The 24,972-nt window shown below is 36.5% G+C and overlaps 1 protein-coding gene across 3 annotated transcripts in view; it reads right to left on the reverse strand.

Annotated features, from left to right (window-relative positions):
* MARCHF1 (membrane associated ring-CH-type finger 1) overlaps positions 1-24,972 on the reverse strand; it is a 125,860-nt gene that overhangs the window by 76,988 nt on the left and 23,900 nt on the right. For 2 of the 3 annotated variants that reach the window (XM_087724676.1, XM_087724678.1), the window contains exon 2: positions 8,277-8,416. The exons of the other annotated variant lie outside the window; for it this stretch is intronic. In XM_087724676.1, coding sequence (XP_087580802.1) covers positions 8,277-8,378 — 102 coding nt within the window. In that variant the 5' untranslated portion in view covers positions 8,379-8,416. The remainder of the gene's footprint in view (positions 1-8,276; positions 8,417-24,972) is intronic. 3 annotated transcript variants of the gene reach the window in all.

Consider the following 24,972-nt stretch of genomic DNA (forward strand, 5'->3'; position numbering starts at 1 on the left):
GAATGTAGTCAAAAAAAGCAAGCAATAACAGCAGTCTCCACAGAGCATGCAAGAAAAGGTCAAGATGTTGGTTGGAGAAATGTGATCAACGTCTTGCCACGTTGCATGTGACATCAATGCATGTATAGAGTTAGGACTTTGATTGTAGTGCCATATGCAGCATATTTACTTCTTTGTTTACATGTTTTACCCAACCTACAGGCACAATTGAGAACCACAGAATGAGAAAATTCAGACTGTAAACAAATAAAAAGTAAACAAATGTTTTGAATGAAGACGAAAACAGCTAAGCATCTCCAATTAATGAATAAAATGAAAACAAAATAATGACATCTATCTATTTATCCATCCATCCATCCATCTACCATCTATCTATCTAATCAATTTCTATAGCCACCCATCTTAATCGATGACACTGGGTAGCTTACAATTAAAAATATATTATAATCAAAATACTAAAACATTTTAAACAATACAAAATAACAGAAACATACAAATTATATATATGTAGCAGCCAAGATTATTGACCAATTAGCAACATAGACAGGAAACATGGCTTTTAACACATTCAGCACTTAGGCACAGGATCATAGCCAGGCATTTGAGTCCTTATGAAAGGGTTGGGGGGGGGGGGTATTTCTAATTGCCAAAGGAAGAATGTTCCATAGAACAGGGGGCACTTAAAAAAAAACTCATCTTTTAGTCCCCAACAGCCCAAACTTTTTTGCTGATGGGATCTTCAGGATGCCTATTCTGCTCAATCTAGTTGGATGGGAAGACACTCTTGGACAAAGGTGATCCTTCAAATACCACCAGTCTCCGTCTATTTACAGCTTTAAAGATACTATCAGCACTTTTGCACATGGAAACAAAGGGGTAACCAATGCTGCTTATGCAGTAGTGGTTCTCCTAGGCAGCATGGGCGGCACCACCATCTTGTTTTTCAATTCTGTGCATGCGTAGAATTGTAATTGCATTTATGGGCAAATGTGCATCCATGCAGAGCAAAATTGCACAAAATTGTGCACCAAATCTGCCAGCAGCAACCCAACCCTGGTATGTGTTGTGGCTCAGCAGGAGCCGTTGGAGCTGCCACCAGACTCCGACAGCAAGGGGCCCTATGAGTCGGCTCTGGAGGACCCTGGACAGAGTTCCGACTCTGAGCAGGGCGCAGAGAGACTGGTTGGCCACCAGGTGGCGCCTGAGCCTTGAACCAGTGGGGAGGATACAAGGGAGAGTGATCCAGAAGCCAGCAGTGAGTTGTTCCTGGATGCACGCCATCGAAGAGCTACTAGGTGTCAGGAACAATTATGCAATTACAGGAGGTGATTGTACTCAGCTGGTGGTCATTAGGCTCCTCTCCAGATTATAAAAGCTACGTGTGCACACGGGCCTCTTTGTAGAAGTCAACGCAGGATTGAATGTCGGAGGACAGTACTGTGAGCTTGGCAGGCTGGATTGCTGCTTATCTGTGTTTACTGCTGCCTGAGTTTGTCTGAGTTGCTGCCAAGGTCCTTATCTGTTTGTTATGCTTGGCTTTCATCCACCGAGGTTTTGGTGTTTTGCTAATTAAAGTATATTCCAGTTAAGCTTGTCTCAGCATTCGTTACTGGATGGAGGAGGGTGTCAGAACAGGTATGTATGAAGATATGTCTCTGCATACAGTATATTAGACAACTTGGGAACATCATTTAACTTTCTCATGATAGACAGTAACTAGCAATAGCCTCAAAGGTCTCTCCTGCAGATTATACATACTTGATTAGCAGTTTTTCAAAGTCCTGTCCCCTTCTGTTTATTAAGTGTTTAAATATAAATAATATCTTTAAATATTTTAAATGACCTATGAATTCAAAGTTCTCCCTAAATGTTTTTTTTTGCTTTGTTCTCAGAATTTTTTATCTAACTTTTCCCCAAATCCCCAAATAATTAAAAAGAAGTGACAGAAAGCATTACATTGTTCATTTTGCCCACAGGCTCTTGGCAGGTACCCTTTGTTCTCAGGTAGCAAATTACATTCTGCTTTCTGTCATCTCTGTTAAGTGAGTAATAAAAGTCAAGTTCTAACACAATGCCTGGGACTTGAGGGGTAACCATGTAAAAAGCAAGGAGTAAAAATGCAAAAATCAGTGGAAGCAGATGCTAACAATTACTTCTAAGCTTTTGGAAACACATGGAAGAAGAAAAAGGGGAGAAAGACCTACACACTTGATAACAGAATATCAAAACTAAGGACGATCAGTAACTGCAAAACTATTCTCCTCTGGTACCAAGAAAATATCTGTGAGATCGTCTCTCTAAATTACACTTAACAGTTCTGAAAGAAGAAACATGCTTAGAATTCAGTAGAAACTAGCTGAAGATGTTAATGATGAAAACTGAATTAGTTTTAAAGGCAAAAGAAACTGTATTTCAGTTAAGTTCAAATACAGGCTATCTTTCTTCTTAGTTCTATGACTGTAGGCTTGTAAGCTAGTAGACCAAGATGCACCAATGAGCTACATTTTCAGAGGAATATTTTGTTATATACTTCAGTGTAGTTGCTTCCCTTTAATGCCATCTATTTGTTGGGAGATATAGCAGCTTCTTTCCTGCACAGTATCAAGGGGTAGACTTACTGGAAAAGAATAAATAAGGGCAACATGTAATGAAGGAACAAACAGCCTAAAAGCAGAGCAGTAGTTCATTGTGAAAAGAAGACAAGACAAAGTGATAAAAAAGGGGTTGAAAGTTTTATATTTTATTGTTTCAGACAAATAGTTTGTAAACTGACTTGCAGAATATTCACTTTACAAATGATATAAAATATTTGAAATATATATTATGTAGTATTGGAGATGAAAAACCATTAGTTTAGTGTAAATCAACTACTCCATCTCAGGATAACAAGTTAATTCGGTGAATGCAGAAATAAAGAATGGAAGTGGGACTAAGTAGAAAACATCCCAAAATGTCTTTGAATGGAGGGACTGAAGATGTAGTGTTTTTCTTTTGTGGAAAAGGGGAAAAAGAGCTTTGAAGATAATTGAACTACAGACAAATATTACAAGATAAAACTGGTAAGAAACAAGGGTAGAAAGATGTTAGAGGACAAATGAATAAAAAAATTTTTAAAAAAAGATTCCTGGCAATTTGCAACAATAAAAACCAAAACACATATTAAAAATACAAATACATTATTTGTAAAAAAACAACAACCATTAAATTATTAATAGTACCATTAGGCATGAGAAGACATCTTCAAAAGTCCTCAGATAATCTGATTATTCTGTCAATTATTGGGAAAGGGTTGCTTCATACGTTTGGGACTACATATGATTCCCTAACCCCATCTTCATTGATCTATACCAGTGATGGTGAACCTTTTTTGACTCGCATGCCATAAGCGGGGGGAGCGCAGGGGGGTCGTACGTGGGCATGCCACACCCATAATGCAATGTGCAACACCCCCAGCGGACTTGCGTGCATGACAAGCGCTCCCCCCTTTTGCATGCTTTTTTCGCCCTCCAGAAGCTTTATAGGAGTCTGGGGAGGGCGAAAATAGCCTTCCCCACCCCCCTGGAGGCCCTCCGGAGCAAAAAAACCCATCCCTATGGGCAAACTGGAAGTTTGGGAATGGACTTCCGGTTTGCTCCTAGGGCCGGTTTAAGCCCTCCGGAGCCTTCAGGAGGCTTCCCTGAAGGCTCCAGAGGACGAAAAATGACCCTACAAGCAAACTGGAAGACACTTCCAGTTTGCCCGTAGGGCCATTTTTATTCCTCCAAAGCCTTCAGGGACCTTCAGGAGGCTTCCCTGTCGTTGAAGTTCTGGTTTGCCCATAGGGCCAGTTATTTGCACTCCTGAGGCTTCAGGGAAGCTCCGAAAGCCTCCAGAGAGCTTCCGGGAGGGGCAGGGGAGGCTGTTTTTGCCCTCCCCAGGCTCCTATAAAACCTCTGGAGCCTAGGGAGGGCGAAAAATGGCTTTAAAAAAGGCTGAACTCAGCTGCCAGCGCGCACATGCATGCTGGCCAGCTGACAGGGCAATGCCTTGCCACTCAGGTGTATATTATGCTATTTTAGTTTCTTTAAATATTTACACAGCTCTGCCTAGGCTGATTTGGAAGGGGAAAAAAATTCAGCCTTACAGAATAATCAGTCTTACAATTTGGTGTGAAAAAAGATCTTCCAGCTTTCCTGAAACTTGTGCATTATTTCCAGTCAACGTTGTTATGGAACAGTCCAGAAATACAAGTAGCGTATTCATTAAAAGGAAGATTATTTTGTCCAGCAAATAATCTACATTAAAAGTGTCGGTTGACTAAATTAAGCTGAGAAATGAGTATGGAGGCAGATGGAGGCTAACCTCTTTCTTATAAATGAGCAGTTGTCTATTTTTAATCATTTTGTATAACTATACTACTAGAAGAAAACCCAGTGCTCATGCAGAGTCAATACTTATAGTTTGAGCTGATTAAGCACTTTTTAAATATTTAAATAAAACTGGAGGGCGATTACTTTAAGTCAATTATGTGTGACACTTGATTCTTATATTCAGACCATTACAAAAGGTTTGCAGAATACGGTGATTGAAAATTAATTCAGGATTTACTTCAGTCTAGTGCAAAAATTTATATCCAGATTTGTTTTGATCTAATTTAACTAATCTATATAATTCTACAAGGAAAATATTTTTTTTTCAAAATGTCCTAGCTTGCTCACTTTCTGACCAACTTGCCATTCTTTCTAAACAATGACTTCTCAACTATGTTAGATAAGAAAATTCAGTTCTGGGGGAAAAATGATTCAACCCTTTTTACATTTTCTGAATTTTTGCCACTATGTAATAAAAATTTTGTGCGGATCTAATTTATATACAAATGGAGTTTGGGTGATAAAATAGCATCAACATTTGGGTCTTGTTTTATATTTCATAAGTAAAATAATAATCTAACATGTAATGTGGAAGTGTGAAAATGCAATTGCCAGTTTGGATCAAGCAGTTCAAGTGTCAAATTAATTAAGACTGTTCTGTGACTTCATGAAACAATAAAGGCTGATTTGGGACATAAAACCCACAAAATTTGGCCTTCCTCATCATAACACAGTTCTTATAATTCAGATTCTAGAAACATGCTGTGTGTGAAACAAATGAAAGAATTACTCAATTCTCCCATTTTGATGCCAATTATTGAGGGGGGAAAAACCAATCTTTTTAGGTAAGTACTATGCTTGTCTTTCATAATTATCCTATAAGACAAAATAATTGGGAAATATATGCTTACTTTTAGGAATATAAAATTTTAGAGCTATGAGCTCTACAGTTCATCTATGATAAACAGCTTAGTCATTGAGTGTAAAATTGGTTTGACACTATAATAGAAATAAGAAATAGGAAGGTGCAAAGCATTTGAATTATGAAGCAGCCTTTTCTATTAGCAGGAAAGTAGTTTATTATTATTGTATGAAGGTTCATGATTATCAGATATGCCTGACACACCTGTGGACACTTATATTCTTTAACCAATCTTTGCCTAGATTGGTTTTCCAGTAAAGTTACTGTTTCTTCTTCCCACCATATTATATGAGGAAACGGGGACAGGGGCAGAGTTCAGTCAGATGGCCATTCCCTTGGTTATTAGTAGATGCCCTCTCCATATAAAAAATTCTTGGCAATGTTCTTTCAAGAGCCGCTGAAATAATGTTTTACTACTGCTTTCAGTGCGCTTTAATTTCATTGAGTTCTTTACTTCTTCACTAGTTTGCTACTACTATGTATTATTGCTACTTGTTGTTGTTGTTGTTGTTTGCACAGTTTGCCAACACAGATGGACCTGACCACAGATTAGATTAGATTAGGATTAGACTAGATTAACAGAGTTGGAAGGGACCTTGTAGGTCATCTAGTCCAACTTCCCACCCAAGCAGGAGACCCTACACCATTTCTGACAAATGGCAGTCCAATCTATTCTTGAAAGCCTCCAGTGATGAAGTTCCCACAACTTTTGAAGGCAATCTGTTCCATTGGTTGATTGTTCTCACTGTCAGAAAATTTCTCCTTATTTCTAAGTTGAATCACTCCTGGATCAGTTTCCATCCATTATTCCTTGTCTGGCCTTTAGGTGGGGGTGAAAATCACTTTTCAACTTCTGAAAACAGTAGATTGACCAACTTCCATTCAAAGTGTGTGCTGGTTAAATTTTCTGATGATTTTTTTTTTAAATTCTCACAAGGAGAAGAATTTAGAATATATTTAAAAAGCTTGCTTTGTTTTGTTCCATTCCTTATATTATATCTGAGCTTAGCTGAAAACCTTATTTTAAACAATTATTCACTTCTCTTTTCATTTCAGGTCCATGTTTCATAACTGAAGGACTGTTCCTTTATTTCCTTTTTTGTGTTCCTAATGTTTCTTCTTGACAGCTCTTTAGTAATGCATGATTTAATATGTCAACCTCATGTAAAACACTAAAAATGTTAAACCAGTGTTTCTCAACCTTGGCAACTTGAAGATGTCCGGACTTCAACTCCCAGAATTCCCCAGCCAGCGAATGCTGGGAGTTGAAGTCCAGGCATCTTCAAGTTGCCAAGGTTGAGAAACACTGTGTTAAACATTTCCAAAGGTTAAAAAAATGAAGTATTAAATTGACATAATATTGAAGCAGAAGTTCTCCATTATTTTAACATCACAATTTTGGTAAGAATTTGGTAATATTGTTGATCTAAACTTATTAAATGCTAAGTAAGTAGCCAATATGCTTAAATGATATACACTTCAGTCATTCTCCATATCGTAAAATATCACAAAATAATCAGCCTACTATGTATCTTAAAATAATAGAAATCTTTTTTCTACACAACAGATACTTTATTTTAAAGAAAAGTAATTAAATTACATGATTATGTATAAGGATCCAAACATTTCTTTTGAAACAGTTAAGTAGTAACTGTTATATTACATTATAGGATAGTATTACAGTCAGAACACAACTTCAAGAAATACTTCTAAGTTTTCTTCAAAATCCTAATTAATCCAATAGACCCAATTAAATGGATAATAACAACAACAGAACAGAGATTCTTAGCATTCCTCATCCTTCCATTAACTTAGTTTAAATACTTTTAGAGGAAAATATGTGCTGGTGATTAAATAGTTCATTTTATATCCCGTTAAATAAGTTGTTGCAACTAGATAAGAGAGATAATCATAATAATCAAAAATGAAATACCAACATTTTGTTATGGTCGATTTTTTATTTTCATTGAAAAAACATTAGGAGACAATATCTTTTTTGAAAATTAGAAGACAAAACTTATATGAAATTCAAAACTTCAAGCCATGATAGTATAAATTTATATAAAAGCCTTTTTTAAAGGTTGGAATATAAATACAGAAATTCTGGAAGTTTATAATAATGATACAAGGATATTTGGTTCCATTTCTTGTACTGAAAATTCTAATAAACCTGGCATGGAAATATTAAAATGGAACTGAAGGATTGCTCTCTTTCTGTTACATATAAATGACTGCTAAGAGATTCAAAGTATCCATCAAGTAAATTAGATTGTAAAATAACAAAAAGAAAAATATTTAAAAATCTTCAGATTTTTAATCTAAGGATTCAGATTGTAATAATTTTTATTTTGACATATATTCTATAAGTGTAGTGTTAAGTTTCAAAACAATATTATTTCAACAAATATCTGTCAATCTGGAAAAATGCCCAACAAATTTTATTTAAAACTAAAATGTAATTTAACTTACAGGTATTGTTATATTCTCAATCTCTACACACCATGCAGGAAATGTGAAAAAGGCATGTTATTTGTTAAATTCAATTTTCTTCTTCATACCACAACTAACTTCACAAATCAAGCAAAATAGTCCCTTTAAATAAGACCATCCTCATCATATCATGCACAAAAGACTTGCAAAGGTATACAGAAAGCTATATATGTTGTCAATATTCTTAAAGGGATAAAAGGAGGAAATATTAGCTGGCAAACTTAAGAAACCACGTTGCAAAACAACCCTCCCCCAATTACTTTAACAGCCATCACATAAAAGACAGGCAAACCAAAAATAAATGAGCAAAAAATAGCAACCTTAGAAATGTGAACATGCAACCACTGCAGTGCATTCCAAGCAAAACACAAAGGAGAATATAAAGTAAAAGTAGACGCAGATACTGTACAAGCTGTAAGACTGTTGCTTGGACAGAGGGGATGGCACTAGGAATTTTCAATTTAGAGGGGTTTTTTTTGTACAAGCCATCATCATGAAATAGAACTTCCACTCACCAAGGCAGAGATATGTGAAGCATCACCTGTGACTTCGGGAGTTCTTGTGTTGTTTGGGAATCTGTGAGGATTACGAGCTATCGCTTGGCACCAGCCCAACATTTTCTCCTTCCACTTATCCCTTTTCAAATTCTGAAATTCTAAAAAATAATTTACAATCCCTGAAACAATGGTATCTTTAGTTTCTTTGCAAATATGTGCTTGGGCATGCAGTTACATCTATTTGAACTGTGCACAAATAAATTAGCTGTTTTCAAGAAAGAACAGAATTCATATCAGTCATAAGCAGCTCAGTTCAGAAACGAGACCCCCAATAAACGATACAGAAGCTTCCTTCATATTTCTAGTGTTCAAAAAACGGAAGCTACTTATTTATAGAAGTTAAATTTTTTAAAGGTAGTTGAAGTACACCCAGGAGACAAAATACTCAGGCAAAAAACTGTGCATGCAACATTGCAATAATACACTTATATTTAAATATAAACTTTCCGCTGATTGAAAATGTCAGATTAAATTGGGACACCAGTCTAAGCAAGGAAAACCACTTAGTAAAATCTAATCTACATTTGCTAGAAGTAAATTCTGTTATAGTCATATTATCTTATCTGAAAGTCTAATTTTACATTTTTTTTTCAGAAAGAAAAAAACTTACTTCCAGGTAACTGAACCTGAATCTAAGATTACTGTCTATTTGTTTCAAATGTGTATAACATTTCTGTATGTGTCTTTAAATTATAACATATTTTTGGTATATTTGTATTATAAATTATATAGCTTCAGATATATATTCTTGTGTATGTTTGGAAACAAAACATCATGACTTGTGAGAGATATGTTGACAGCCAATTATATTAACAGCTGATCAGTTTCAAGGCCATGGAGCAATAGCACTTGCTGTAGATAATAAGGAACTACAACCTCATGATAACAGGGCAACCAACATTTTGATATGACTTTATCTTCATTTGCAAGAAAAAAATTATGTAGCCTACTTTTTCATGTGCCTGATAAAGGTTTTGCTGAGTTCAAGCCTAGCAAATTAGTTAAGCCAGAGGTCTTCAAACTTGGCAACTTTAAGACTTGTGGACTTCAATTCCCAGAATTCTCCAGCCAGCTCTCCTGGCTGGAAAATTCTGGGAGTTGAAGTCCACAAGTCTTAAAGTTGCCAAGTTTGGGGATCCCTGAGTTAAGTTATTTAACTCAGCCATATAACTCAGGGGTCTGAGATTTACTGCTAAGATCTTACAGAACATAAAGAAGATAACTTTGATAATTATATGTATGCTTCATTACCTAGGCAAAAGAGTTTGAAGTAATTTTAAAGTCCAGAACTATAAGGTAATATTCAGAAGTAGCAATAGCAATTAGACTTATATACCGCTTCATAGGGCTTTCAGCCCTCTCTAAGCGGTTTACAGAGTCAGCATATTGCCCCCAACAACAATCCGGGTCCTCATTTTACCCACCTCGGAAGGATGGAAGGCTGAGTCAACCCTGAGCCGGTGAGATTTGAACTGCAGAACTGCAGTCAGCTGAAGTAGCCTGCAGTGCTGCATTTAACCACTGTGCCACCTCGGCTCTTCACATGACTTCCTAATTCTTAATGAACTATAAGGAGGAGGTGGTACAGCATAATCAAAAGATTCTGTTATTGTAGCTGATCTCAATAAAGATAGTTATAGTTTCCTGGGGGGTTGATTTTCTGCTCTGTTCTACCTGGTGGGGCTGAGTTTATGGTAAGCTGTCAAAATGGGACTCCAAGTGTCATGAAGAAAAAGCAGCTGTTTCATCAAGCTATATAATCTTTTCCAGCTGCTCAGTGTGGTAACACGATAAATGATATTTGCCAGGTACAGTTCTAATTGTATTACAAATAGAAATGTAAATTCTACCCAAGATTTTTTTAAAAAATTAAATGGAATCATATGCCAATATGATTCTGTTGTAGCCTGTGGTTCTTAAAACTTCTCTAGCAATAAGGGCATAAAATTCATAAAATACACAACAATACAATACATACACAGCTGGATAAAATAGTTTATATGATACAAAATTGCACTAAAAGAAAATGTAATCCTTTTGCTACAATTGGAAGGTCAACTTGCTGCCTTCCAATAGGAAATCACTAAATGCTACTATATTTCTTCTTTGGGGAGTAAGAAGATTCCTTCCTTTCATAATGGCATCTGGTCCTCCTTTGTGGTCTGTGAAGACTAGGACAGCTATTTTTAAAATTATGAACAAATACTGTTTGGAAAAGCCCCTGAACTACTGTCACATCTCTAATTCATTTCCTAGATGCTTATAAAATTATAGCGCATGTCAAAATATAATAACTCCCTGAAAACACACTTCATTTTTTGATCCCGTCTGTCATTAATTCCCACTATATTTATTTTAACAGAAGATTATTGCTTTTGAGCCTTGTTCTATGTAGCAGCTAAGTGAATGCCATGCAGTATAGCATTATTGAACAGGTTCTGAACTCAAAAGACTAATTAACAAATGAATGATTTATAAATTAATTTAACTGTAGGTTTTAAAATTTCTAGATTTTTTTTTGCTTGAAGATTCCAAATTTTAATTCATTTGCAGATATTAAATATTTCTTATGATGAAGAAAAAGTCAGGTTATAATGGAGATAAAACTGAAGAAAAACTACACAAAATAGCAACATTTTGGATTTGGGCTCCTCATCATGTCTAGTCAGAAACCCAGTAGCCAAGAGATGTTGTGAATTGTGATCCAATATTTCTGGATAGCGTCAAGTTACCCACCTCTGTCCTGGATTTAGTTCTGAATTTCTCAGATAAAAATGTAGGGGGATTGATGTTGATTTATCCAGCCCCATTCTAAGTTATGAATGTTGTGGAATTTTTAATGTTGTTTTTTATTTTTTGTATGTCCTTCCCCCCTTCCTTTTTTTACCTGTAAGCCGCCCTGAGTCTCTCGAGAGTGGGCGGCATACAAACCAATTAAATAAATAAATACATAAATAAATAAGTTCTATAACAACAGCAGAGAACACATTACATCTACTTGACCTCTAGGCAGCTTTCAATACCATCAAACATGGTATCCTTCTCAATCTGCTAAGAGATTTAGGGATGGTGGCACAGTGATGTTCTAGTTTGCCTCCTTTTCACCTCATCCATTTGGCGATGATTGAGGAAGAGGGATCTTCCCCTCAGCCCCATCTATGTGGGGTGCCATAGGGTTTGGTGTTGTCTCCTCGGCCTACTCCATTAGATCTGATAGAGACAGAATTTTGCATGTTCCACTGGCTAGGGATTAACATTTGGTGAGTCCAAGGAACATGCCTTCTCTGCCATGGTATCAGGCTTATGAAACATCCTTTTCCCTAAAATTATATTAGATCCATTCCTCCAATGATATTCTGGAAGGACCTCCAGATCAGTTATCCAGCCTGGAGTTCCCAGGTCATTAAAGACTTGCTGTTGTAGCTCTATTGTTTAGCATTTTTTTTATCTCTCTCATCACCAAAGGTTTGTAACTTTGGTTTTATTAATATGGAGTTTTACATTTTATGTTCTGTGCTATTTATATCCTTTTATCTCATTGTTGTTAGTCACCCAGAGTCATTTTGGAGAAAGGGGAGGCTAAATAAATAAATAAATTCCTACATGTATTTACTATTTTGAGCGGCATGGTGGCCTAGTGGTGAAGTCGCTCGCCTCCTACTCAAAAGGTTGAGAGTTCAATCCTAGATAGATGTTTTTCTCCTAGGACACGAAGAAAATATATCTGCTGCAAACTATACGTCAGGAAAAGCACCCAGCCAGTAAATACTTAGCTATATCCAGCTGCCCCAATTCTACTCCAAATTAAGGAATTGCCTGGTTGTAAAAAGAGAGTCTTACATATATTTACTATTAAATAATACCTATAAAGTTCAGCAAGTTTACTTTCAGCTAGGAATAGTGGACTGGAACAATTTCACTGGCTCATTACCAAATAAAAGTTAGAGAACTTAAATGAGTAATATATTCATTGACAAAATACATATTCATGGTTTGACAAAGAGAAGTTGATACCTAATGGCATTTTACTCATATGGACACTGCAATGAATAGGAATGGAGAGAAATGGCCTCTGTTGCCTTGGGAAAATAATTGGAAAGAGGACTGTGCTAAAGCTGCATTTGAAAAGGTGACAGAAAGTCCTATAGCAGCATTGGCTTTTCTAGAAATCAGATAAAAAGCAGAAATGCGATAACTTGTTTTATAGTTAACCTGTATAAATGTGTAAATAAGGTTATATCACCGAAATAGTCTACCTTTTTTCTAATGAAACTGAATTTCGGATCAATAGTGAGACAAATTACAGTATACTGTAATAAACTAGGGAACAGTTGCGTTTGCCACTGTAAGATTACTAAATTTTTTACTAAGTTTATGTTTCTAATTTTAAAGGTTTTTCAGTATTCTCTTCTCAATTTTAGAAGACGTGTGTGCACATATGTTTAAAATACAACACTATCAAAATAATGTTCATATTCTAACACTTATTTCAACAGTATTAAAATTGTAGTCATAAAAATCGGAAGTCTTTTCAGGCTAATGTCATTTCTGCTTTTCCTCAGCTCTTAACATTTCTCAATGTATTCATAGCAAATGAAAGGAAAAGGAATGAACACTTCTATTAGAAGTAGGCATGAAAATGAATATGCTATTCTGGGGTATGAGAGAATCTATAGCCAATGTTTTCATCAATATGTGTTTTCAAAGGAGATCAGATGTCTTAAATTATATTCTAATTTTATTATTCTCCCCTGTAATTAAAGTTTAATTTAAAATAAAAAGTGGAAATTCAGCTATTAAGCTTCTTTGTTACGCAGGGTTGTCTATCATCTATCTATCATCTATCATCTATCTATCTATCATCATCTATCATCTATCTATCTATCTATCTATCATCTATCTATCTATCTATCTATCTATCTATCTATATCATCTGTCCGTCCATCCATCCATCCATCCATCCATCCATCCATCCATCCATCCATCCATCCTAGGAGTTGAAAGTAACTTGAAAATTAGGCCACCTAGCTAGATATATGGGTATATAAGGTTATGTAAAATTACATTCCCTCTAACACAGGGGTGTCAAACTCAAGGCCCGGGGTTGGATCCAGTGCATGGGGTGCTTAGATCTGGTCCATGGGACATCAAAGGACTGGCCCACAATGCCTCTGGCAGTGAAAAAAGAGCACACAGCCCTCCCAAGTTCCGTTTTTGCTGGCAGAGGGTTGCAAGGATGCCATCACATCCGAAAACAAAGCTCAAGAGGCCCTTTTCACTAGCCAAGTGCTTGGGTCACCACACCCTGACACAAGTGATGTCAAACTGGCCACGCCCAGCCTGGTCCCCCAAGGTCAAATACATCCCTGATGCAGCCCTCAATGAAATCGCGTTTGACACCCCTGCTCTAGCATATCTTTCAAAAAGAACAATCCAGCCGCAATTTGCATTTGACCACCATATTAGATTTGTAAGCCAATCCTGAACTATCAAAGAGATGCAGAGAGACCAATTTTAGAGTAGTATCACCCAAGAGGTTCTTTCCCTATTTTTCCGATATGCAAAAGATCATATGTTCTCTAGATTACCTATTACTTTTAATAGTATTTCTCAATATTTATTATTTTCCATTCCCATATATTACTCAGTACTCCCACCCATGATAGAAGTATACTAATATATTGAAACATACAGTACAGCATTTTTCCAAGGATGTTTCTATAAAGATAGACATTAAAGCATGTTGTGTATCATTACAGCGCACTTTTTTTTTTACTTATCATCTTTTAGCATATATTTTATATATCTTAAAAGATTTGGAAATACGAATTATCTTCTTGCTCTGCCACATGGGAGTCAGGTTAGCAAAAGGCAAAGGACACCAGAATGACTTTTGAGACTTTCTCCCATCTAGCTCACTTTCCAAAGCCACGGTTACTTATATAAGCCCCCTTCTCCAAGTTCTGGGTTGGAACTCAATGAAATAGCCCTTGGGTGCACATAAGCTTCATTCTTTTCATGTAGTAAATGGTTGCTCTGCAAAGCCAACAGCACTGACTTCATTCGCCTCAACAGCCCATGTCTGCCTGACCTCAATTCGCTACCTCCCAAGTATGTTTCTCTACTTGACACTATTCAGTCTTATTACTCAGATATTTATAACACCAGTCAAGTAAGGATTTATGAGAAATGAGTATAACAGAGCAAGGCATTTGACTTATCCACATGCAGAAATGCTGCTGGGAGGATGAGGAAGGAAATGCTTCTCTGAACTGTAGGTTTTAGTGCTTTGAGCACATCCTACAGATTACTCTAAAATCTCCCACAGGCAGCAACATCTGCTTCTGGAATTACGATCAATAGGAATCAGCAGGAATTGGATATACTCAATGAAGACTTTTCCAATCTCTTCATCTTCTGTCTATCTGCCTCCCTGCCTGCCTATCATTCCCAAGATTAATTTATGTTAATAAATGAATATTCCTTATTTGTAGCATTGCTCTGTGCATCTGTGCTTTCAGAAACTTAACACATTGGGAAATGTAATGGAACTTCCTTATATTGCTACTTTTGCTACTTAACAATGCTACTTAATAGTACTATTTGAGTTCTGACTGTCTTTACCTCTTCCTTAGTCTTGGCATTCCAGTTATTGCATGACACCTGGCTTATTTCTCTGTTGCTGAAGTTTATATATTTGTTGGTATTATTTTAATCTGTGCAATTAATTTATGAATTAACATAAATTTGTTACCTGTCTAAACTGCTAGAAGTCTAATTTGAGGTTTTTGATATTGAAATGTGGAACACAAGATGTTAAACAGCAAACCAGAAAAAAAGTATAATGAATTCCAGTATTCCACTAGTATTCAACATTTCTGGAGAATGCTGGCATTTTCATGTATAATCATATTCATTGTTCTTTTGTTTAGGATATTCAAATACTGACAGGGACGTGTTAGCATTTATTGTAAATGTCAGCATTTCAAATATTTATTATAATGTTATACATGTTATAAACATTGTACATTAACCTTGGAAAGTACTCTCCATAGAAACAATGGAAATAAACAGAGCATAAAGCTAATTATATTGCCCTAGGAAAAAAAAGTTCTTTACATTATTACCATCATGAAAGAAACCAAGATGTTTAAATTTAATATTCAAAAGTGTATTTTTGTCCATTAGTTTATTCAAAACTAATGTCATATTGATCCAAATCCAGAATTAAACATGCTTGTATCTAGAAAAATATAATGGAACATGGTAAGTGGGTGAGATTTGAAAGACTCCATCTGGAATAAAGGAACAAAAATGTTTTGGATACTAGTAAATTTAGGGTCAAAATATATGTATTGTGTAATTATTAAACTATGCTATTATACACTGAAAATCTATTAATGTAGGCTTTTGTCAGGCAATAGATTGCTTGAATTCTGATCATAACAACATAGGGAACACAGAAAGAATTAGCAGTTTGTTGCTTATGAAATTTATGCTCTGGTATAGATGTACACCAGGCATGAAATCCTCTTATTTTCACTACCGGTTTGGAACCAGGAGTGTGGGCATGTGCAGAGCGCCCATGATGACATCTGGGTGGGTGGGTGGAGCCAAAATGTTATACATATGACATTCAGTTGAATAAATCCCTCACTACAAACCACTTGAAGCTATAAAAAAGTTTTTGGGAAGTCTTTAGAAGTGCCTACATGTTTTTGGGAAGTCTTTGTGATGTGATGTTCAGAAAGGAAAAGGTGAAACAAAAATGAAGCTGAGAGCACGGCTATTAAGATTTATCTATTATTTCAAATGCTACTGTTGTCCATCTATACTGATAGATTTGGGGCATCAATTTATATCTTCATGGCAACATGCAATTTTGGCTAAAGTTACTGCTTGAACAATTGATCATTTTGGAAAGCACTCAGCCAAAAGAATAATTAAAGATGGGGGTCTTTGAAGCAGAATTGCAGAATGAGGTCAGTCATATTTCAAACTATGTTAAAGAGTTTTCACAACTTCTTCACCTGGGAACTGGGAAGATACTTGATTACTTCAATCTTGGCTGCATGGCAAACAGAATTTTTCAGAGGCAGACTTGATCTTTTACCTTAAGGAGAAATTTACCAAAGTCCTCATTTCTACAAAAACCTGTTAATGTAACATGAATGGTATTGACCATCATGCATAAGCTTTTACTCTTTTCCTGTTTACCAGCGTCATTAAATAAACTTTTGTCCTTCCTTTATTGACACATATATTATAGGTCATAATGAAAAGATTTTTGGTTGATTTTATCCTCTCAGACTAGTCAGGAACTATTTATAATCATTAGATTTTGCCTGCCAGCAATTAAAGTTAGCAAAGTCCTCTTTAATTTTTATCTTTTTCTGTTTTTACATTCTTTTTGTGACTTCCATAGTGTCTGTCTTTAGTCCATAGTATTAGTAATGGTATTAAGAATTTTATAGAGTTATGTTAATGTTTCAATAGCTCGCCAGAGATTTGTTTGTCAAGGCTTCTGGCAAAAAAAAAGGAGGTTAGAAAAGGGGCCCAGAGAGCTACAAATGGATCTCTGGGCCTCCTTTCTCACTGGCAAAGTACTTGAGGATTGCAAGCCTGTAGGCTTCGGCAGCGCTTTTCAAAAATCCTTTGCTGATAGGAACAGAGCTTCAGAGGAAGGTGTCTGCCCCTCGCAAGTGCCACTGGTGCCAATAAAGGCTTTTTGCAAACGGCTGCCAAAGCCTTCTGGAACGCAATCTCCCTGCAGGCTTCGGCTAGGAAACGGCAAACAGAGGGGAAAACTGAAGGACTAAAGCTTCCCTCTGTTTGCAAATGCCCAGGCATTAATTCACAGAGAATAGAGATCGTATGAGATCAGTAGCACGAGATCTCACACTACTGATCTCGCATGCTCTCGTGGAACCTTAGGCCTCTGTTCTCTGTGAATGCACCAAGAATGCGAAGCAGTGAAGCAGGCAAAGAAACCATGACAGAGAGATCTTTGCAAAGTGAGTGAGTTTCCACAGACAAAGTGCCTGTGAAGATGCAACCGGGAACAGGGGAATATGAAAGGCAAATGTTGCAGAACTTCTGCGGTCATTTGTAAGGGCGAACCACTGCTGTGATGAGGCAATATTCCTAATTGGGAATATTCAGCAGGCGGGGGGGGGGGGGGGGCTGCTGAATATCCAGCCCCTCGGAAATTGTGACTGTTGTGTATTTTAATATGTTGTTTTGTGTATTATCCCCTTCCCTTGTTTTATTGTAAGCCGCCCGTAGTCCTTCAGGAGTGGGCGGCATACAAGATCAATAAAACTAAACTAAACTAAACTAATTTCAGGAGTTGTTCATAAATGCTAGGGGACACTTATCACATAACTTCGAACGTTCATTAAAGAAAATGCTCTTAACCTGGAGATCACCTGTATTAAAATGGGTATAACTTTTTATTGTATTTTATGTTGGTCCATGACTGAAATAAAGGTTTTTATTTTCTTGTGCTGCTATACAGTAAAAGAACTATTGTTCAGAAATTGTTATAAAAGTATGTCAATCATTAAAGTTAGCTTATACAATATATGGAAAACATCGAGTAGCTGAATTATTTTAACTTAAAATTTTAATTAGCCAAGCTCCAAAGGACTGAAAGAACAAAATGTATTTCAGCTTTCTGAAATATGGCAATTGACTCTTGAAATTATAATCGGATCTCAGAGAAAAATATCCAGTAGCGATTATAGCTATTCTTAGGAAATTTCTCTAACTCTGTCAATACATGTCTGTCTTCTATTGTAAGCAGCACTCACATCTCTACATTTGACCAGAGATTTGACCAGATCTGACAAATGATTAAGTAATTTTAAAATATGAACAATAGGAAGACAGATATTAACCAGTTTAATATCTGGCTGTAAGACAAGGCTGGAGAGTATAAAATAGGATTGATTTACTGAATTTAACTGGTGTGGAGTTTGATCTAATTCCAAATAAAGAATTGATTCAAACTTTTATTTATGCTATGAAGGAAGAAAGATGGTATACATATAAAATAAATATGCCAAATAACAGAGATGCCAAATGGTTCAAGTAAGAACAATTTTGAGAATAAAACATGTTTCAAGAGAAATTAGCTTCAAGATATGCAGCTAATGCTTATCTTGCTAGAATTACTTAGAGGCTGGAATATAGCAATGGAGGACTGAACATCTGGCAGCTGTTGATGAAAGGCTTAGAAATAAAGTCAGGGAATTGCTATGACTGGACTTGGACTCACTGTCGATGCTTGTGTGGCTTCTTAAACTCATGTGTATATCTCATTGTCTGCTTATGAAACTGGTCATGGAGGCAGAAAAGATGACATAGGACCTGCAGTCACGAATTGTGCAGTCATCTGGCATTATGATGAGAATAAGAAAAGGCACAATGCTGTGTAAGGGACTTTTGAACTCTTTGCTGAGTCAACCTAGTTCCTTCCGTTAACCACCAAGGTACTGAGATCAGGAACAGTGATCCTTTATGAATCTACAGCTTTGTGAAAAAGTCCTGCATGCTTTACGCTTTACGACATTTTTTGGTAGGCCATTGATTTTATGATATTTTATGCTAACTGCTATGCATAAGCTTTTTGCAATTTGGTGCTGTTTGGATGGGGATTGTGAATTTTCTTGCATGCTTACAATGCATACTTACAATGACTATGAAAACAGATTAACTGATGCATACCCAGTGGCATGCGTGTTGCAATTACTAAGGACGATGCTAGTGTTTTATTAACATTTTTATTGTTTGTGGCCCTGAAAAGGACCATTTAGGTAACTAAACATGGTTACTAATATGAAATTGGCCAGCCCTTATTGCTTATCACCAGGCGGCATCACTTTGGCATAGACTATATAAGCCTTTGCACGTGATCTTTGGTGACAATGTGGTGCCAAGCTGCAATAATGGATTCAATCAGCTCCTGCTTGGTGTTCAGATGCTTCTTGCTTATTTTGTAACCAATCTTGGTCCACAAATTCTCAATTGGGTTCAAATCTGGGCTCTGAGCTGGCCAATCCAGGAGTCGAAGATCATGCTTCTTCATCCATTGCTGGACGGACTTGGCCTGATGACGACCGTTATCATCCTGGAAGTAAAAGTCCTTCCCTACAAGTTGTTTAGCTGAAGGAAGCATGTTTTTTTCCAAGACTTCAACATACCGCTTGGATTTCTTGATTTCCTGCATGATTTGTATCAGACTCAGAATACCAGAAGCAGTGATACAGCCCCAGATCATCACGTCCAATGGATGCTTCACAGATAGATTCAGGCAGTACGGCCTAAATTCTTCAGCTGGACATCTTTTGACACACTTATTGCACTGATTCCCACTCAAGTAGAAATTGCTTTCATCACTGAAGATGACCTCGGCCCACTGTTCATTGGCCCACTTGGCATACTTCTTGGCCCACACTCATCGATGAGAGTGATGAGCATCTGTGAGCTGTGAGAATCTTCAAGCCCTGCACCTTTGAGCCCTCTGGAAAGCAGTCTGCGACGCACTGTGCTTGTGCACACTTTTACATCACATGTTTCACCCCAAATTCTTATAATCTGAGATGAGGTGAGCTTCCTGTCAGCCATCAAAATGTGTTGCGGAGCCCGATCTTGCCATTTTGTTGACTTTCGTGGTCTTCCAGAGCGGAGCCTGTCATCAACTGAACCAGTTATTTGGTATTTTTCAACCACTCTGCTCAATGTGATGCATTGGCATTCCACTCTCTTGGCTATTTCTGTACAGAAGTAACCCTCTTCATGAAGCACAATGATGGGATGCCGCTGCTCAGCACTGGTGAAAGCAAAGGCCTTCATCCTTGCCCGCAGCCAGAGCTAAATTAAATTTCTCGACGCTTTTCATGCCTATTTATAGTCGGAGAGTATGAAAACATTGATTGGCTCATAGATTTAGCCTCTGTGCATTTTGATTGGTCAGCCAAAGCTTGCTGATGATGGGCTACTTTGGATTCTCGAAAATTCAAGTTATGTTTGTTTTAGCACATAAACTCACTCAAAGACTTTGGTTATATTAATGAAAATTATGCATCTCAATCCGACTACAGAAATGTTCATCAAAGTACTAATTTTGCATGGTTTCCATGAATTAAAAGTTGATTAAACATATAAATACAGCTTAAAACTGAAGTGTGCAGGACAACTTTAAGGCCATCATTGCTGCTGGTGGTGGTATAAGCCAAAGATTCCAGCAGACTGCTTATTTTCATGAATCAGAACACACTGCAAGCCTGGAGGTAGTATAACATATAATCACTTCAAACCATATAGGTCTTGTTTCATATGCATAAAGCAGCTTTCAAGGACTGGTTGTCGGTGAAGACTTGAAGTCACCTGTGATGCAGATGATGGCTTTCCACAACCAATCCTTCTTCATGGTGAAGGATACAAGATTGCAAAATAGGTTACAAATATAGCTTACAAATTAGCTTACAAAGCCATTCTGCAGAGTCCATCTCTTTGGGCATGTGTGCAATGTCACATCTACAATTAATGTGGGCTTTCATTGCAATAGCACAGGGATGGTTTTACTCCTTCACACTTTGGGTGTCTTCAGATGTTACTGCTACCATATTTCTAGTACTACCATCCTTATGAAGCTGACAACAATCTAACTGTATAGGTTACTCAGGGAACAAATGTTTGCTCTAAGTAGCAGGGTGCTCAATTTAAATTGCATTCACTTTAGACATCCATACCACTAATAAGCACAGCATCTTAACCAAGATGGTTTCATGATCATGGATAGTGGGTCAAACTGAAGGGCAATCTGACAGGCACAGTGTAGTACCAGCAGCTGCAGTGCCTGCTAACAGAATCTGATTGTGTGTGAAAATGCGGTTGGTTTGGCTTCTTCGTTGCTGATTTTTTCTGTCCTTTGGCAGCTCAAAAATAAAAATAAATAAAAATGCAGCTCTATACGACATGGAATAGAATAACAGAGTTGGAAGGGACCTTAGGGGTCTTTTAGTCTAAGCCTCTGCTCAGGCAGGAAACCCTATACCATTTCAGACAAAAGGTTGTCCAAGCTCTTCTTAAAAACTTCCAGTGTTTCAACATTCACAACTTCTGTAGGCAAGTTGTTCCACTGATTAATTGTTCTAGATAAAGTATGTCATTCTGGGATGAGCCATTTTTTTCCATTTAATGCGCACCCCACTGAATATTTACTTACGCTACCAACAAAGCACAAATTTGGAAAGCCATTTTAAAAAATGATTAACTTATTTCATTATATTGTTTTCCTCTGAATATTAGGGATTCTTTTTATAACATATATGTAAAAGATTCAAGAGAGAGAGGATGTCATTGGCCCATATAATCTAATTAGCTTCATAATTAAATGATTTGATAGTTCCCCTTGGGTCTTGTGCAAAAACATGCCTTGGGACTTTCATTTTTCTTTTTTAAAAATATTGAGAAAAATAGAAAGTTTTATCTATGAGAAGGCTTTTTGTTCTTTGGTACAGTTGAATTCCCTTAGCTTATTCTAAAAATAGGTCACTGAATGCTAGGATTTGCACTTATGACAACAGATTTCTAAGAAAATCTTTCCTCTCACTATAAGCCAAAATGTAGCATATAAATAGAATCTGCAGTATACTTCATTTAATTTATTCATTCTTTGGCTTAGAAAATTATTTAGAAAGGGCTTGTTGAATCTTATTGAGTTTGTCCACTAATCCCTTGAAAACTTTCCTTTGGGACTACTTAGGTATAGAAATTGTACTAAAAATAAATATAAAAAGCACCCACTTTCCTATCTGTGTTATGTACTAAATCTCATTTTGCTTTTTAAGCTGTGTTAGCAACTTTGAGAAAAATAATGTTGAATTCAATTGTTTCCAAGCTTACAAGCTAAGAAAATTTGTGATCCAAGTCAGATAATTACAAGTTTCAGTGATATCATTATACTGCATGCACATATATCAAAACAGGATAATTAGGCTGGTGTTATGGAAAAAGCTGGCCTATCTCATTAAGAAAGACTTTTCTTAGTACCAATGTGATATAAAAATTAATGAATTTTCTCCCTCTTCCAGAAAAAAGGACTTCCAAAATACAGTATTCAGATTAAAATTATAGCAAATATACAGAATTTAAATATTATGTTCACCCTATGACAACACAGTTAGAAACAACACTTTTAGTATTTGTTCATTTTTCATAAAGTTTACATTATAAGCACACTGAATTAATGAGAAACAATTTCCAATTAATAAAAGTATTCTTGGCTTCTAAAATTGATATTTATGCAAATTATTTCAGAAGCATAGAAAAGAGTTTTGAGAGCAAGAATTACTTTTAAGCAATGTATATAAGAATTAGGTGCTAAAACCCTTAACTCTTAAGATTATTTACACAAAGCATATTTTTCCTTAGATTTTTAAGTATTTAAAAGTAAGTAAGGTATTCAGTAGTTAATATGAATGATTTTGCATTTAATTTTTATAAACTTTGTGTAACTTATAAAACAGTTTTGTATTTTTTACATAGAATTGAAATTGTTATTGTTGTTATTCATCTAGCCTTTATGCATGTATAAGTTTTCTAAGGAAGATTTAAAATCTAATAAGTTTAAATAAATTAAACATTATGCAACAGAAAAGACCAACGTTTAAGTAAGTCAACTTTCATGAATCTCTACAAATGCTCTACTACAAAAAGAGAATTTCAATGCAAATGGTTTAATCCTTAGAATAAAGAATAAAGCTAATGATGAAAATGAGTGTATTTTATTACCACAAACCTAGAAAAATGGTGGAAAACTCTATATGAAGAGCATTATACATGAATATGTCTTATCGAAGAATCATGAAATGAAAATATAGGAGAACAAGAAAGCTGCTATAAATTACTCTACTTGAATTTGAAGAACATAGTAATGCCTGAATCATGGACGGAATGGGGCATTGGTTCTTACCTGATACGCCCCTTCTCGAGGCAGGTGGAGACAGCGGTCATGCATGGGTTAACTCAGTCAGTAACCAATAGAACTGAGTCTACCAAAGTGATGTCATTGCTTCATAGGAGTGTCCTCCCACTTTTGTGACAAAGGAGACTGCTGTGCGTTAGTTGACTACTTTCAATCCTCCGAAACTCCAGCCTAGCTCCCAGAACTCGCTCTGCGAACTAGGCCAGGAACCAAAGGGTGGGGATGACCGCTGTCTCCATCTGCCTCAAGAAGGGGCATATCAGGTAAGAACCAACACCCCTTTTTCCAATGTTGGTGGAGACAGAGGTCATGCATGGGACGTACCAAAGCTGGGCGTGTCTAAATTTCTCCTGAAGCATAAAATGGAAGAGGAAATCATGAAAGAACAAATGATAAAATGGGAAAGCTCTATATGAAGAGCATCATACATGAATATGTCTTATCGAAGAATCATGAAATGAAAATATAGGAGAACAAGAAAGCTGCTATAAACTACTCTCCCTGAATTTGAAGAACATAGTGAAAACAAAAGTAGACGGATCGTAGGAAAAATCAATTGTGGGAATTAAAAAAATATGTGAGTTAGTAATAATAATACAAGCAATTTAATTATATAGTCTGTAGCTCAAATTGTTCAACATTTTTTTCTGAATTTAATTCTATCTCCAAAGTGAGGATAACACTATTGTATAAATTGATTAATTTTTAAATTTTCTGCTAAGGAGCAAAATATTTGCCACAAGTCTTCAAGTCCTACTGTAAATGTAATTAAACTGAATAATTCCTATTTCACTTCATGAATTTATTTCTAATATATATGGTTGGTACTCTTAGGCTTAAATGTCATACCAGACAGAATTTCAGTATAGAAATATTCAGGTTTGCATTTTAATGTGTGGAATCTCTGAGTTAGGTAGATGCCACATACAACAAGGAAAAACCTAGGAAGACACTTCAGCTTTCAATTTTCAAATTTTAATTATGTATTTATCACAATGAAACCAGTAAAAAAGGTCTCCTACTCATCCCCACATTCACACACAATGCCATACAAAATATGCATAGATACTGTGTGTATGTGTGTATTCATGTATAATAAAAATTCAAACATATAGCAAAATAATGCCCTACTGATTTACCTTACATGTATTATTGAGGAAGACAATTTGTACCTGGAAATAGAATTTCACCATTCCCAACTAGAAGAATGTGAGCTGAAAAGATGGTGGGTTGCAGATAGTACGCTCTGATACAGGCGTACCGGAGCCTGCCCGGAGCACCGAGTACCGTTCTGGTATGGTGCTCTGGAGGGCCCACCGGCCCGCCCGCACTCCTTACCTGTCTTTAAACCCTTTGGCGCTTCCACGCACATGCATGGTGCGTACAGCACCTGCACGATGCTCCGGCGAGCAGCTGGAGCATCGCAGAGGCTTGCAGAGGCATCACTGGGTGGTAAGACACATGCACGCGCTGAGTGTATGTGCTGCGCGCGTTCATGTGGAGGATGCCGGGCCCCATTGCAACTGTACCGATTGCAACAGGATCCGGAACCCACCACTGATTGATGTGTGTGTGTGTGTGTGTGTGTGTGTGTACATGAAATACATACATACACACAAACACGCTTAAATATCTCTTCAAATATGTAAGCATCCATCTAAA

The sequence above is a fragment of the Thamnophis sirtalis genome, unplaced genomic scaffold (assembly GCF_051295495.1).
Source record: "Thamnophis sirtalis isolate CommonGarterSnake01/CBP01778 unplaced genomic scaffold, rThaSir2_p1.2 scaffold_10, whole genome shotgun sequence".
Taxonomy (NCBI): Eukaryota; Metazoa; Chordata; class Lepidosauria; order Squamata; family Natricidae; genus Thamnophis; species Thamnophis sirtalis.